A 13,278-nucleotide genomic window follows, 5' to 3' on the forward strand; every position below is an offset into this window, starting at 1 on the left:
GGTTTAATTAGCCTTTACATCTGGAACTGGAAAGCCAGCTCAGAAGTCAGCCTCCTGCCATAAGGTAACATCAGTTTCGTTAGTGCAGGCCCATGCCCTTCTAGGATGGTGACCTGTTCTTAAGGGCTCCAAGGCTTCTGCAGCCTCCCCCAGGCAATGAGCTGTATTGCTGAACTGGCTTTACCTTTTACACTTTTTTCTAATATTTAACCTGAGTTTCAAAACAGGTTTCCTTACTATTTGTCCTGCCCTCAAAGGACCCGGAAGCTGGAATGTTTATTTTTTTTCTTTGCAGCAGCTTTTTAGGTATTTGAAACCTATTACCTCCCCCAGGACTGCCTACTGTTTTCTTAACTGGTCTAAATACCCTTTCTGTCTCTCTCATGGCTCCAGTTTTATTCCTCCAGGTTCTCGGCACTTTAGTGGCAGTGCCCGAAATGGACTAACTCGGAGGTTGTACCTCAGCCATCTCAGTCTGTGTCCTGTCTCTCTACAGAGGATAATAATGTTTTATCTCACAGGTGTGCTGCAGGGAGGTCTGAGAGATGTTCGTATGAATCGTTGACTTGTCCCACCACAGTTACTGGAAAGAGGGTGGAAAGCCATGAGGGAGATTTACTTGCAGTCCTACTTTTGTCTCCAGTATTAATCCTTGCTAAGGCTTTTTACTTTTTTTATTCAGTGTGTGCATTAGGAGCTTCCCTAGGAAATCAGAGGGAGCAACCTGGCGATCTGTGAGGGATGTGTGGGGGAAGCAAGGATCAGTTGCCTTCACTGAATTGTAGAGAGCATGGCCTTGAGGTCAGCTTCAGCTGTCGCCCTGGGACCTGTCCGTTGGTGACTGGAGTGCAGCTTCTCCCATTGGACTGAGGAACCTTTTGCTTTCCTCTCTGATCAAACGTTCCCACAAAACTCTGGTACACAGAATTCTCATATAAAGCCTGTTATTGGAAGGAGGCTCTGCTCAAGGCTAAGTTTGGCACCAGTTCTCAGATCTCTCAGGCCTTTGATGTTCCATTCTCATTCTCTTGTTCTTCCTGTGCCACAGAGGCTGGCTGTTCTCCCACCTGGGTGTTCTGGTGGCTGCTCATCTGTAGAGGTGTCCCAAAGAGATCTCATGGCTCTTACCAGAGTAAGCTGCAGATGGGGAAGGATGTTGTGAATGACTCAGATCACAGGAGCTGCAAGAAAACTTGCAGTTGGATGCTCCTGTAACTGCTGAAGAGCTGATTTAGGATTGTGCTGTGATGGGTGGGGGAACTGTTCTTATTTGTTCTTAACGGGAGCTCCCACTTCTGTATGGCCTGTTTGGTATTGTATTTTTAATTCCTGTTCCACTAAGATCTCCAGTGCGTATGTGGGAGGTCTGAAACAGTCTCATGTGGAACAGCTTCTGATCTTGCACTGTAAGCACACTGTAAATAGCAATCTCAGTTTTCACAGTATTACGCAATAGCGATGTTCGTTTTCCAAGCATCCCTCGCTCGCCTGGCCTTTTGCCATTCCATTTCAAGATCTGTTAGTAACAGATTCTACTTGCAACGCCTAAAAGAGGACTTGGGGGAAATCACAGTCCTACTTTTGGCTCTCAGGGCCTCCATGCTCTAAAAATGCTGTCTGGAAGGCAATTTGATAGACACCGTGGAGTGGAAGTTCCAGGCACGCATGGGAGACTGCCTTCCTGCGCTCGCACAGGGCAGCAGTGCTATGGCACATGTAACGTGCCTCCTCGGGGATGGGGGAGCTTTCACTTCCCACTCTCTCGCAGCAAAACGTTTGCATTTGAGAGATCTGGCGTGCCAGCATTTATTTTCACCTATCTTCTTTTTATTTTTTCCCTTGGTGTAGTTCCTCGCTTAATTACAGTGATGCAATTTCAGTGCCTCCACTGGAGTTCTCCCAGGTAATACCCAGTTGTTGTACACTTAGGGACTGTGATTATATGAGTGTGATTTGTGGTCAAACACGTCAGAGTTTTAAGCACTTTCTTCCTAGGCCTCTGCTGAACATAGCTCTTGTTAGCAGAGATCACTACTTAGCACAGAGACCTGCTAGCAGTAGCGCTCTCTGTGACTCCCAACATCACAAAATGTTAGAAGGGTGCACTTACCTTAATTATGTTGCTATAGCAACGTGGTACTTTGTTAAAAATTGCTGACTGAGACACCTGGTGGGTGATGAGGGCAGACAGGGAAGAGAAGTTGGGAAAGGAGCTTTTCTGACAGCGAGCAAAGGATGACATCCTGTTAGGTGAAAAGGAAGGATGTGATAATCTGCTGATGTTACTCAAGTGTTTAGAAATACAATATGTAGTTCTTTGAGCTTTGAGAAGTCTTCAAGAAGCAAGAAAAGTAGAATTTAGGTTAGTGTACACACCCTCTTTAAATGGGATGGGTAAAAAATTCTCTGCAAATCATTTGGCTGGTGTCCTCTCTGATAATTAGGTTCATTAATAATACACATTTTGGTTTTTTACTTTAGCCGTGATGTGAAGAGATCGCTTTGTTTACCAGGGAAAAGAGGATGCTCTTCTCAGTGATATTAGCTAAATGTAATTTAAGAGCTTTCCTACTGCTTCTTCAGAGACAGGCACTCTGCTGTAGCCGTTGCCTCTACATGCTTTCAAGATGAGAGCTGAGGTCTGGGTCAGTCAGTGGATTGACTTGGTCCATTGGCTCCAGAGCTTAACTTTAAACATCTAGTTACCGATTTACATGCAAATTATAGTGTAATATGAATTTAAGAATATTAACCTAGAAGTATGTATTTTTTTAAAATCTGTGAGGATGTTTAGGCCAATAATATATTTTTGTTGAGCTCCCACCTTCCTTCTGAAAAAATTTTAAATTAAAAAAGCCACACAGCCATCAGGCTGTCTGCATGGAGGAGTTAGAGCTGAACAGGTACATCGGTATCAACAGTGCCCAGTTATTATGTGCGAGTGCTGTCAGTCTGTCAGTGACAAAGTCACAGAATCACAGACTGGTTAGGGTTGGAAGGGACCTTAAAGATAATCCAGTTCCAACCCCCCTGCCATGGGCAGGGACACCTTCCACTAGACCAGGTTGCTCCAAGCCTCATCCAGCCTGGCCTTGGACACTTCATGGCATAATAAACATACACACTCTGGAGATTTCTTGGAGACATTCAGCTCCCGTTTGGGGAAATGGGGGTCTCTTTTGACCTTTGTGGCATTTTCTGCTTTCTAGAACTTTTATTACAAAGGTAGCGCTGTTAGCTTACGGAAGGACCAGCCTCCAAGGATTCTTACTTAATTCTTGAAAATACCTTGCCTGGACGTAATAAGAATCTCAGTTCTTGTCTGTGTCCCTTCTCTGCTGCCTTTTGGAGAGGCAAAATGCAAACATCTAAGCTTCTCAGTATCAAACAGGACTCACCTGAGCTACAGGGTGATGTCAGGGTTTCCATTGCAGGGTAAGTTGATATTAAAAAGTCAAACAGGAATAATTTGGGCTATGTTGTAAGTACATTGAATACCTTTGAGACAGAAATCCGGCTGAGCAGAGCATGCTGCAGTTTACTGGGCGATGGAACACTGCAGTGAGTGAGCGGATTCACTTGCGTTCACTTGCATCATTAGGAGAATGCGGTAGTGCTGGGGGGAAGCGAGGGGGACAGAGCATGGCCTCTGGGCTGAGGACAGCAAAGCAGGTATTAGTGCGGCTGTCCATCACAGTGTCCAAACGCTCGGAAAAGCCTCTGCAGGAGAGCGAGCTGCCTCCCAGAGCCGTGCTCTGCGTGCAGGGCCTCAGGCGCCTGGAAGCAGGAGGCACGGCACTCCTGCCCTGTGGTTATTCAGGGCCCGGAGGTCAAAGTGTTGCAGAATACCCAGTGACGGGTGCCAAAAAGCTGAAGTGTCTTCATGCAGGGAGTGGCCAGACCGACCCTTGCCAGGGCTCCGATGTCAGTGCCTTCGGAGAGCGGTCTGAGCGCTGAGCTCGGCCTGTGCACCACGGCAGCCCGCCAGGCTGCAGGGACATGGCCGTCTGGAGGGAGCAGGGCTGTGGCACTACCTCTGTGCCTTAAACTCCCCAGCCTTCAGCCGAGCGAGCCCCTCGCGGGACAAACCGCCGTGCTGCCTTTGGGGTCCATTCCATCAGGGTTTGGGCAGGTCCCCCAGCGCTGCAGCGTGAGGCTTCGGCAGCCTTCAGCCGTGGGACGGGTGGTGAGGGGAGCTCCTCAGCGCTGAGGGACAGCGACCTGCGCGACCGGGGGCCAGCACCAGCCACCTAGAGCCCCAGCCCTGCAGGAGCCGGCCACTTGGACCATCCTAAACATTTCTGATCAGAGTCCCAGTTTACTTGAGTAGGAGTAAAGGAAGAAAAAAGGGTTAAAAGGGGGAAGCAGGGGAACCATGTTTTTCTGTTCTTAAAATTTGGGTGGTTTTGTTTATTTTTAACCAACCCTGTGAACAAGTGTGCGTATCTGATGAGCAGTGAAGTGGGCTATTTGGAATAAATCTGTTGACCTTGCTAGAAACCGTGTGAGTTTGTGCCAATCATTTGTGTTGTACTCGCAGAGGGAGACGAGCTTCGTTTAAAAAAGTTTGAGGATTAACTCCACTTTGGTTTTAGCTTTCGCTATCAAAGGCTTTGTTGGTATGTTGAGGTTTGGGGCTTTTTTTCTAGCCAGTATTCTTCATCTTGTACTTAAAGGGAAGAAAAAAACCCACTTCTCAAAAACCCTTTGACCTGGTAACACAGAGCGTTCTAATTTTATTTATGGCAAGCTGTTTCTTCAGATTCAAACCATATTGTTTGCTGGAGCTAGGAGGTGGAACAAATCTTGGGCAAGTGTAAGGACCAGTAAATGGATGTAGCTGCCGTTATACTGGTGTTAATAAAATGGGATTAGCCTGCAGGCTCCTGAAAACGAGTATATAACGTCACGTTTATATAACGTGACGTTTGTGTCAGTGAATCAGCCTCCATGTCACTTGACGCAGAGCATGATGGCGTGGAGCACGCTTTGGGAGATGACAAGCAAATGAAGGGAAGCCCGTCACTTGTGTTGCTCAGTTTTCAGATGGCTCTGGCTTGCTGACTTACGGAGAATGACTGTGGTTTAGATAAGCTGTTTAAAAAAATAATGTCTCACAAATTGAGCAACATTACTAATTTGATAGAAATGATCCTTGAAGCAACAGGTTTTCTCCTGTTTTTCTCCTTTCTCCTTTTGGGAAGACCTGTATGGTTTACTTTCACTCGCCCGGGCTTTGCTGTGTATGAGAACCTGTTGATAGACACAAGCTGTGCCAGTGTGGAGCAGTGCAGCACCGCACAGCGAAGTCCTGCTCTGCCTTAGCAAATACCCGGTTGAAGGTACTGGAGCAAACGAGGCTCCGGCATAAACAGTAGCGAAAGGATGATGATGGCATACGGAGCTGGCCAGCGGGTTTTGGTCTGTCTTTGTGGCTGATGGAAGCAACCTCCCCGTGGCTTGTGGTGGTAAACAAGTTAGGACAACAGAAAAAATTCTCCAAACGAATTCCCTGTTGTACAGCTCCGTAAATGTGTGTCGGAGGCGAGACTGTGCCCTTTGTAATACCCACAACAGAACTTTCTGAGCGAAATAATTGGATTTGTGTTTAGCAGAATCCTCATCTGTTCCCATTGTCCTGTAAGACGTGGGTGAGGGAAGACGTTACCCACACCGCCGGTGATGGCCCGGAAATCTTCAACTGTCGGTCTCGGCTGTCAAACCCGGCAGTCAGGCAGCTGCCCTGTTTGCTGGAGTGGCTCTTACCAGAAGAGGAAATCTTTAACCACTGTCCAAGCGAGCACTTCCATGAGAACTCGGCTAAAAGGACTAAGGCAGGCGGTGTGCTCTCCGGGCGGGAGGGCCCTGGGAGATGGATGGAGACGCCGCAGCAGCACGGGGTCTCTGGCAGCAGGGCAACAGGCAGGGCTGGGGAGGACTGTGCATGACCTGGGTTCATTTGCTGCTGTGTCAAGCAGTTCCCAGTATGCTGCTGGTTTGCCGTATCTTTCCTGTTCCTATGTCCTGTATATTCTGTGCCTCTCTTGGTCCTTTCCCCTTTATCGTATCAAATAGAACCCAGAGCCTGGAGAGGGAGAAATGTTTGCCTCTGGTTTGCTGTCACCTCTGTTGGGGAAGGAACAGGGGGCAGAAAAGGGTTAGTTTGGTCTCTTTTCCCCTTTTAGGGAGATCCTAGCGCATCTACTACATCTGCACCTTTATTGGCTTTGAATTGTGTTGCTTTTGCTCTTTCATGTGCAGCAGCGTTTTTCCCGCAGTGGAGCAGTTGCCACGCAGTCCCCAGTTTACATGAACGCTAAACGGAATGACACAGAAATGAAGTGGCGTGGCTGTAACGAAACCTATTAATAGCTTTGCAGAGAGGCGCTGACGCATCTCTGATGCAGCCCTTGGAATTAAAGCTGAGGAGAAGGATCATCTTTGCAGGCTGTTTTTCCAAAACGAGCAGTCAATTTAAGTGCTAAGGTAGAGGTGCTTTCGAGGGGCTGCGATTTTCTGATGAAATTTCTCAAAATCAGGCTTGCTCGGGGCATCTCCGCGTGGGCTGACACAGGCGGAGGCAAACGCCTCTGGTCGCTGGGGAAGTTTTGGCCAAATGGCTGGCTCAGAACCCTGCCGAGCGGTGTAAGCACTGCATTCCTGTTTTCCCCGGGAAGTGGTTGATTTGACAACTGCTGTTTCCAAACCGAAAGTGTTTTCAGCGCGTTTGTGTAACAGAACTCTGGCAGCGAGAGGTGGTTATGGAGGAAGCGCAGAGGTTGGGGATGCCCGGGATTCCCGGCGGCAGTGCTGCGCCCGGCGCTTCCCCTGTGCGTGGGTGCCGGCCTGCCTGCCCTCGCGTCTCCCTTCCTGGACCTCCGACGGGTTGGGGTGCGCTGTGTCGGTGTAACAGCCGCAGTGCCCCCCGTGCAGTGCGGTGCTGGGGGAGAGCATCTCCAGGCTGCGCTGCCCTGCCTCTGCCCCGGCAGGAGCCAATGCTGCCTGCCTGTCGCAGGGAGACACAAGGATCTCCAGCTGGGGTTTTCCACATCGCACCAACTCAAAATGCTGTCACAGACTCCAGCAAGTTACGCCCTCATCTTCTGTGTGTTGATCAGGCACAAGCGTGACCTCCCTGGGTAAAGCTGATGAAGGTTAATTTGATGATGATGTCGTGCTGGGTAAAGGCTGGCAGGTGCTTCACGGCAAAAAGGTAGTTAAGAACGTTAGTTTAGGTCAGCACGTAACCACGGTGTACGGAGCAAGCTCTTGCTGTTCACCCTGATACAGCTCTTGAGTCGGTACTTCCGTTGTTGAAAATGTACAGGTCCCATGTTATCCTGTAATCCCTTAATGGAATACATATAGATTTGGAGTATTGCTTACCAGAACTGGCTCTGTCAGTGTATCATCTGTGTCAGCTAGGCCTAAACCCTGTGCTTTGAAACGGTTACTTTGGAAATGGTAGCAGAGCCTGTTTCTGATAAAGCACATGAGATCTTTGCCTTCTGGTTTCATTAAGATGTCAAGTTGATTATGATTCCTCACTTACACACGTGGATAAAAAAGAGCAAGGTCAGAGGCAGGATTAGAGGAAAAACTCGCTATTTTTGACCCAGATTTCAGAGCTGCAGTGCAAGACACTGGATTCATGTAAGATTGTGAATTTGTTTTAAACACAGCTCTTCACCTTTGAGACACAAATCTTTCCCAAACAGCATCCTTTGAGCTATTGCAGAACATCCCAAAGTTTTTTACCTGCAGACTCCATCAGTTTTTTGTTATTACTGAGGGTGAACGAGGCCATCTCTACGTGGGAGTGGGGGATTCACAGCAAAGGCTTGCTTATGGCATAATGGACAGGCTCAACAACAGGGATGGAGACCGATGTGCTTTTGGTCCTTCTGTCCTTCTCAGCTGGATTTGCCTTTTTCTCTAGGGCTGCCTTGCTATTTCACTTGAATTTTTTTTTTTTTTTTTAAAGCCACCTCAGTGGTATTAGTTTTATCTCAACACTTGTCAAAGATGAGGTATTTAGTTCACTTCAGACAGTACCATGTAATTGGTCTCATCTGTCAAGTGTCCTCAGTCAGGTAAGGTATGGATATTTATTCTGAGAGGAGAGCACAGAAAATACGATCTGTACTCAGGTTTTCATTATTTCTTACAGGACACAGATATATCAGTCAAGCTGCAGCTAAAATTGATGTGGATTTTGATTATGATGGACCTCTAATGAAGACAGAAGTTCCTGGACCACGATCTAGAGTAAGTTCCCAAAGTATAATGCAGGGTTTTGTTTTTCTTTAGCTGTGTGTAACTTGCTAGCAAACAAATTTCATTCCAAACCTTAAATCTGATACAAATAAACACTATTTCATAGCAGTCTAGGCCTACTTTTACGAAGATGCTGAGAATTAAAGGCTCATGAATGAAATGCCCCTCTCTGAGAGATCTGAGAATCTCAGCTGCCAACTCCCCATGTGAAGTAACTGAACGCCAAAGAGCATCAGTTTGATGAAGCATCTCATCAGACTTGGTTACTTGTGCTCCTGCTAAAAAAAAACTGCTGAAACAGAAACTTGGTTGGCTTGTTAGGAGGTGAAATAATGCTTTAGTTTTGGAATGAAACAAGAGGTTCGGTTTGCTGGAGATAGTTTTGCTCTGGCAGTCAGGATTTGTGTGTGGTGGTTTGGGCTTTTTGTTTGTTTTGGTTTTGGGTTTTTTTTTGTTTTGCTTTGTTTTTGGGGGTTTTTTTGTTTGTTTGGGGTTGGTTTGTTTGTTTTTTAAAAAAAGGAGCTGTCTGCCTCAAGCCAATGTGCCAGTCTTCTCTGTCGTCTCTTATTTTCTGATTTCTCTCTTGCTTTCCCAGTTCAGTTATCAGTATAGCAGAGCAGCTTCCCTGTTTTGGAGATCCACAGTTACACTGTGTATGCAGCCCGTGTAGGTCTCCCTGCCACAGTTAGCAGCTTAGGCTGTCATGAAGTATGGAAGTTCAGGGGGCAGGTGGGGTTGCCTGGTAAGCACACAGGACGGCAAGTTCTGCGTGTGATTATGTGAGCATATAAAAGAAACAGACATTCTTCTTCAGTAGTTGATAATTACATACCTCAGACTCTTTGATTTGTTTTTTCTGCAGGAATTAATGAAGCAGCTGAATGGAATTCAGGTAATTTGTCGAGTTTTCTGAGCTTGGGGGGTGTTAACGTTGTGATTTCAGAAGTTGTTTTAAAATCCCGTTTGGTATGTTTATTTCATAAAAAAAGGTGAAACACTGACTCTGGGTTTGCATGCAGCCTGTATTATGTATGGGGTGCGTGTGCATTTCAAGAAAACCTTGTTCAGTGGATTTTGAATACCGCAGGACTATTTTGCTGGGATCAGTCATCTTTCTTTAAACACTTCATGTGCCTTCTGCGGTGTTAGGGTGAGAGCAGAGGTGTGTTTGAGCTCAAGGGCCTGTCAGCCCAAGCGCACGCTGCCTTCCCAAGGTGAGTGGGTCCGCAGAGTCTGTGCTCCATTTCTGCAGAAGTGCATGCTTGCCCTTTTAACAGTCCCCCTGGAGAAACACAGCTCTGCAGCTCCTTCCCCTGCAATGAATATAATGTGTCTTTGTATCTTACCATGTCTTACTGGAGTTTGCTGTGTAACCATTAGTGTCGTCTCCCTACACACGGCTACTTTTTAAAGTATTACTTGTGTTTTCCTTCAAGAACGCGGAAGCTGTACACTTCTTTTGCAATTACGAAGAGAGCCGGGGGAACTACCTCGTAGATGTAGACGGCAATCGCATGCTGGATCTCTACTCTCAGATTTCATCCATCCCAATAGGTAGGAGGCTTCCTATTACCTATTCCTTCCCAAACTTCTTGCTTTGTCCTCCAGCTGCCTTGTTCTTATCTCAGCCACTCCCAGAGAAGTTGGTCGATGAACGAAAGCAACCGAAGGTGACATAAGGTATGCCTTGTTGGGGTCAGGTACACCTTGCTGCTGTGTGCGATGCACTGCGGTGTCTGAATAGCTGAAGAAACTACAAATTCAATACTTACAGCTCGCTTGAAGTAGATAGTGGTACCTGGAAGAAGCTCTAGTATTAATCCTAATTTGAATATGCAAGTTCCACAATTTAGGTTGCGTTTGCCTGCTTGGATTTGTGTACTTTGGGATTGTGAAAGAGTACGTAAACATCAATGGATGAGTGAGGAGCCTGGCTATCTGAAGCTGCAGGGGTTGCTAATAACATGGAGACAAGAGTTAGGTTCTAGACTGGGACACCACAACAAGATCACAAGGTGCTTGCTAGTCACCGGCACTTCTCTCTCTGCACGTAAACCCAATAAAACCTGTTATGAATCTGTCAGGAGGCCCCAAGATTTAATAATGATCTGCTACACTACAGTGTACTTATTGGCCCAGGTTGGCAGATAACAAGTGCCTGTGTGGAGAGATAAGAACTGAAGTATCAAAACCCCTCTAGGCAAAGATGTTCTGGGCAGTTTCTTGTTGAAAGCCAAAAATTAGAAGTTTTTAAGTACATGGTTTTGGGGAAGTTGTAGCACAACACACTCCTTCAAACCTTTATCTAAGCTGTGTGAGAGAGGGAGAAACCCCACGGAGGTGAATGCAAGAGAGAATTCTATTGATGTTTTTGCTAGCAAACATCCTGGAATAGCAAATGGAAGGATCTGTTTTTCAGTGCTGGAAGGTCTGGTTTTGTCGGGGGAGGTGCAGAGCTGTAGTTTGGTATCATGGGCAGCTGCCTGCTGCTCCATTCGACCGGATTCTTTGGGCTTTCTCCATCTCATCATTTCAGCGGTCTCCAGTTTTTTTACATTTGCAGACAGACACATTCATGGGCCTGGGGGACACGTACTTCCCTGTCACACTGACCCAGGCATGCAGCAAGAGTGATGAAGCAGGTGCCTTTCTCCGAAGCGCCAGCTCTGTCCTTTCTTACGGGAGAGGATGAGAGTGGCTCTGTAAAGCTACAGACCCGTCCCTGCTCAGGGCAGCAGAACAAGTTACTGCCAGTTTGCCATCTGGCCTAGAGCTGGCTGACTTTGCCTGCCACGGTTACTTAACCCATCAGCTCTTCTGCTGTTAAGGACCATGATCCCATGTGTCAGTTCAGCAGCTTTCTAAACACAGACCTACTCTTTGAGAAACAGCCAGGCTTTAAGGATCCTCTCTTGTTTTATGGGGGCCTGTTGGAGGCTGCTGCAGTGGAATGGGGAGCATCAGGAGGAAGAGAGGGCCCCACGGGCTGAAGTGAAGGGAATGGGAGAGGCATCTTGTGCGGCTGGGGAAGGAGAGGTTGTGGGTAAATGCAGCCTTGCGTTCGTGATTCCTGAGAGAAGATGCAAAGATCTCTGCGTTCTTCATGCATCTTTGACAGCAGCAGCAGATGTACATGTTTTTACAAGCAATACCAGAGTTAACAGTTAAGCTTCCTCAGCAGTGGTAGCTATTTATGAAATAACTTCCATAAGGTGTAGCTTGGAGATTTCTAACCCAATGTAGATAGTCTCCGAGGCGCTTGGGCAGTAGCCACAGCACCGCGACGCAGCCTTCAGCTGTCTCGTTGCCTTTAGCCGCAGCGCGGTTCTTCCCACGACGGCAGATGCAGTGCAGGTTTGGTTGCCTCTGTCCCGGATAACCACTTGTGTTACCCTCACAATAATCTTAACGGGTTCTTTGCGGCATGACGTGCTGTTAAAACAGTCTGGGCATTTCCTTGTTTTGAACTAAAATGTTCAAAATGGAACGTGTAATTGATTTGTTAACGCAGTAGGCTAACGTGCCATTGCTCAGGCAGGATAGTCAGGGCTGTTGTCATTCCGCTGGAATGAGGCGTTCAGAGGCGTGATAAGCTTTTTAATCACGTTAGAGCGGTCTGACTTCTTGAGCAGCGGGGAAGAGGAGGTTTCCAACTGTTTCTACAAGGGAATATAAAAGATGACGTTAGTCTCTGGTTTTGGCATTTCGTACATTGGAAGTCAGGCTTAAAATGAAATTTTCTGTGCTCTTCCGGTCAAGTCTTTGGGGTTTTTTTACATCAGATGGGTTGGTTTACCTGTAAGCAGGCAAACTGACCCATAGAAAGTCAAGGGGTATAAATTAAGCATCTTTGCATTAAATCTGAAGCATCCTTAGTATCTTGATGTGTCTGGGCAAAAAGGACAAATTGTTACATTTTTCCAACCACAAGTTTGTCAAAGTAAGGAAAATGGGAAGGAAAAATAAGCCTGGTCATGGTGCAGAATCTCCTTCTTTAGTATGTTATCAGACAGTTTTTTTACGGTGATGCATAGCTGAAGCGTGTGACACTGAGAGGGAAAGATTTCCAGGCAGATGTCTTGGAATGACGAATGGGTTGGGGGGGTTGGAGGTTTGGGTGCTGATTAGTCCATGAGTTGGGCTGTCAGTGCAGCCAGCCTCTTCCTTCGGTGGGATTGCTAGGGATCGTGCCTGAACATCTGCAGGTCGCAGGGGTGGAATATGCATCTTCATGGCCCCAAATAAATGGGAGCGTGTAAGCGAGAGCCTAGAAGATGTGGTGGCTGGTACGTGCATGTCTCAAAGCAAGTTTGGCAGCGTCTTGCACAGAGAGGGTGGGAGATAGCACCGCAGAGGACGGCAGGGGTGGATGCCATCCACCTGCAACAGACGGCCGGGAGCGCTGTCGAGCCCTCGGCAGAAGCTGCTGGAGTCCCAGGGCTTGTGGCTCTACCCCAGCGTGCTCAGTACAGGCAGCAGGGATGAAACCCCGTCTCTGGGAGCAGCACTGCTCTGCGCCGAAGGCTACCCTGCACCGCCCAGCGGCATCTGCTGCGGGACACCCAGCCCGCCCTGACGCTTCCTTAGTACGTTACGGTGCGCTGAAGTTACAAAAGCCAGGTGAGCTTCCTGTGGGAAAAGGGTGCCCATGTGGATTTGTGCTTGCCTGCTTCTTACGGTCAGCTGCCAGAGCTTGGGGAACTGCACGGAGAAAGGCATAAAAGGGGGACTGCATGTTTCTAAGTTGATTTTACAGTGAGGAAAAATCCAGCCAGTTAAAAGGCACAGTGTGGGGGGAAAAGCTTTGTGCTGGGAATAATCAGTCTGATACTCAAGGAGGGTAAGAACTGCAGTCAGACGAGAAGCGTAGCGCCAGCTGCTGTCAATGGGCCCAGCTGCGGGGGGAGCTTCCCTCTGCACTCTGTGTCCGGAGCCGTCTGGGGTGCGCGTCGGGCGGTCAGGGCGCCGTGGCAGCCACACCAGCCCCGCGGCTCAGGGCAC

The 13,278-nt window shown here is 47.7% G+C and overlaps 1 protein-coding gene across 1 annotated transcript in view; it reads left to right on the top strand.

Moving 5' to 3' along the window:
• ABAT (4-aminobutyrate aminotransferase) overlaps positions 1-13,278 on the top strand; it is a 28,212-nt gene that overhangs the window by 3,069 nt on the left and 11,865 nt on the right. Inside the window, exons 2-4 of the mRNA XM_010152766.1 lie at positions 8,171-8,268; positions 9,140-9,169; positions 9,714-9,831. Coding sequence (XP_010151068.1) covers positions 8,171-8,268; positions 9,140-9,169; positions 9,714-9,831 — 246 coding nt within the window. The remainder of the gene's footprint in view (positions 1-8,170; positions 8,269-9,139; positions 9,170-9,713; positions 9,832-13,278) is intronic.

The sequence above is a fragment of the Eurypyga helias genome, unplaced genomic scaffold (assembly GCF_000690775.1).
Source record: "Eurypyga helias isolate BGI_N326 unplaced genomic scaffold, ASM69077v1 scaffold21815, whole genome shotgun sequence".
NCBI classification, from domain to species: domain Eukaryota; kingdom Metazoa; phylum Chordata; class Aves; order Eurypygiformes; family Eurypygidae; genus Eurypyga; species Eurypyga helias.